The sequence below is a fragment of the Leiobunum rupestre genome, chromosome 10, assembly GCF_980474605.1.
Source record: "Leiobunum rupestre chromosome 10, qqLeiRupe1.1.hap1, whole genome shotgun sequence".
NCBI classification, from domain to species: domain Eukaryota; kingdom Metazoa; phylum Arthropoda; class Arachnida; order Opiliones; family Sclerosomatidae; genus Leiobunum; species Leiobunum rupestre.
Genome location: NC_143393.1, coordinates 56383356 through 56385758, shown reverse-complemented (window position 1 = coordinate 56385758; position 2403 = coordinate 56383356). Strand labels below are relative to the sequence as shown.

Genomic DNA, 2403 nt, shown 5'->3' with positions numbered 1-2403 from the left:
TTCCAAATTTTCGTTAATGTTTCAACGCTGGTTGGCAATTCGTTGCAACTTTCATTAATTAAACTATTAACTTTGTCTGGGTGCTCTGAATTAATAATGTCTACAAGTTTTTTTAATTCGTCTGATTGACTGTCATTCAAATTGATATCTTTTTCTTTAATTAAAGCTTCTTATTTCTTGAGCTTGTCTTGTAAAAATCTTCTAGCGTTATTGCTATGATTTAACCTAATTTTTCTCCTTTTTGGGGTTAAAAGCGATACCGGATAATTGATAGATATTCTTAAGCGTTTCAAATTTCTTGTTGGCGTTTCAGCGTTTTTACGTTTGAACACTCTTGACAAATTTCTTTGTACTAAATTACAGTTTTGACATTTTTCAATATAATTATCAGCCTTTACTGCCATTGTTTTTGAGAAAAACACTGGACAATCACTAGCTTGATATCCCGACACTGGGGATATAATTTTCAAAACTTTTGGGTTTTCGATTATACGAGATAACGGCAACTGGTTAATTATATCGTGGTTAAGGCCCGGACAAAACACCTTGTTATTTTTCTCTTATTTAAAAAGCAAAAGATCAATATATTCAAAAAGTTTTGTTTCATTCACAACTCCAGAATTTAGTACGTTATCAATATTGTCCTCTTTGAACAATATGGATAAACAGATTTTTCCACTCTCCGTGACTACCAGTGATATGGGATCATGTTCATCATTGAAGATTCCGAAAACTTTACTTGATGTAATTTCTATAGCAAACTCCCCTCTAATTAGCTTTTTCACCTAAAATATACATAGTTTTATTAAAAATCTGTGGTGGATGTATTACGTAAAAGGAAAACAAAAATACCTTATATATCAAAGTAGAGTACGTTGTAGAATTTAGAATTCCTGTCACTTTATTGATCAGGGTCTTTTCTGTTTTTAATTCCGTTGAATCACCATCAGGCGCAGTTTGTGATGCACAATCACTAACATTAACACTGATTTCAGTCTCCTTGTCTTTGAAATTAGGTTTTTCTAGCAAATGTTTCTCTATCATAATATTACACTGTGTTTGAACAGATTTAAATTCTACTTTCTGATCTGTGGTTGATATATCCAATGTGGGTAAAATATAGCATTGTGTTTTGGCATCTTTCAAAACTTTCTTCTTTCCCACAACACTTTTATCTTTTGATTTATTAGATTCAATTAACATAGGGCTCCCCACTGGTACTGGCAAGGCGATAGGCCTTGACTGAGTTGGCTTTGGTAAGGCTTTACAAAAAACATCATTTGTTTGTACGTACTTTGACGATTTTTTTACGTTATAATTATAAAGTGTAGACTTATCTTTTTTTTTAACAGCCGTGACAATATTTTTTTGAAGGTAATAATTGTATTGAGTTGATTTATGACGAGAACCGATAGTTTGAATAGAAGCCATTTCCAAAATTACCCAGACTACCTTGCGGCAGTGAAACAAGACCTCGAGCGCGCAAAAACAAAATCAGCTGACCTGAGTTTTTCCCTTTCGGTTTCATAGATGGCGGAACTATCGCGAAATATTGGTGACGTTTCAAACTCCCACCGAATTTAACACTACTGAATCTAGCGTACCAGACTCCTTTGTAATTTACTCCTGCATATATTAGACTATTTTTTGTATAACGCTATTTATTTTTGTTAAAAACTAGTATCAATTCCATGAAAAGTAGACTTATCATGCTCGATAAGAGTGAGGGTAGAAACTAAGACTAACAAGGAAACAGAAAAATTAAATCAAAGTTTAAGTACGTTATTTTCCCGCCATTATAAATGAACGGTTAGTATAGAGGCTTCAACAAAGGAGAGCGACGTCACTAGTTTCAAACTTCAAATATTTTCTTTCTATAAACGTAAACTTTATCTACAAATGGCTATAGCCAGTATATTTTACCAGGCCAGGAATTGTACACTAACTGATACACAAATAAAGACGATAAACAAATTAAATATTTTAAGACAAAGAAACTAAGAGATGTTTTAATTAAAATCGACTTTATTTTTTACCATAGTCACCTTTTATAACTGTAAATATTTCAATATTAAAATTTACATAAATTATTATTTTTAATAAAAAATCGCACGATTTAAAAAGGACAAAAATTTTACAAATTATTAAGGATATATTTCATCATAAACTAAAAACTTTTCTAAACGAAAAACTAAATAACGATAACTAATGTACATTTAATTTATTAATTAACGAGAAAACGTCTAAAGGTAATAGAAAAATAAAACAAGCAATGAATTAAATTTTAGTAATAAATTATTATCAATTTGACGATTGTTTAAGGATATCGATTATGATCGATGTTTGTACTAAAGTGTCCATATCGGAAATGAAATAATTTCGTAAACAAGCATAAATTTTAGA

General features: G+C 30.6%; 1 protein-coding gene across 1 annotated transcript; it reads right to left on the bottom strand.

Moving 5' to 3' along the window:
• Positions 1 to 332: 332 nt before the first annotated feature.
• LOC149926245 (uncharacterized) lies at positions 333 to 1312 on the bottom strand. The gene is made up of 2 exons (XM_090161353.1): positions 853 to 1312; positions 333 to 785 (listed from the first exon to the last, which is right to left on the bottom strand). The coding sequence occupies exons 1-2, from the start codon at positions 1201 to 1203 to the stop codon at positions 561 to 563; spliced, it is 576 nt and encodes a 191-aa protein (XP_090017479.1). The 5' UTR covers positions 1204 to 1312; the 3' UTR covers positions 333 to 560.
• Positions 1313 to 2403: the final 1091 nt, after the last annotated feature.

Coding starts and splice junctions, on each gene's coding strand:
- LOC149926245 (XM_090161353.1), bottom strand. CDS start 1,203: ATGTTAATTGAATCTAATAAATCAAAAGATAAAAGTGTTGTGGGAAAG. Junction 786..852: donor ACTCTACTTTGATATATAAG/GTATTTTTGTTT, acceptor TGTATATTTTAG/GTGAAAAAGCTAATTAGAGG.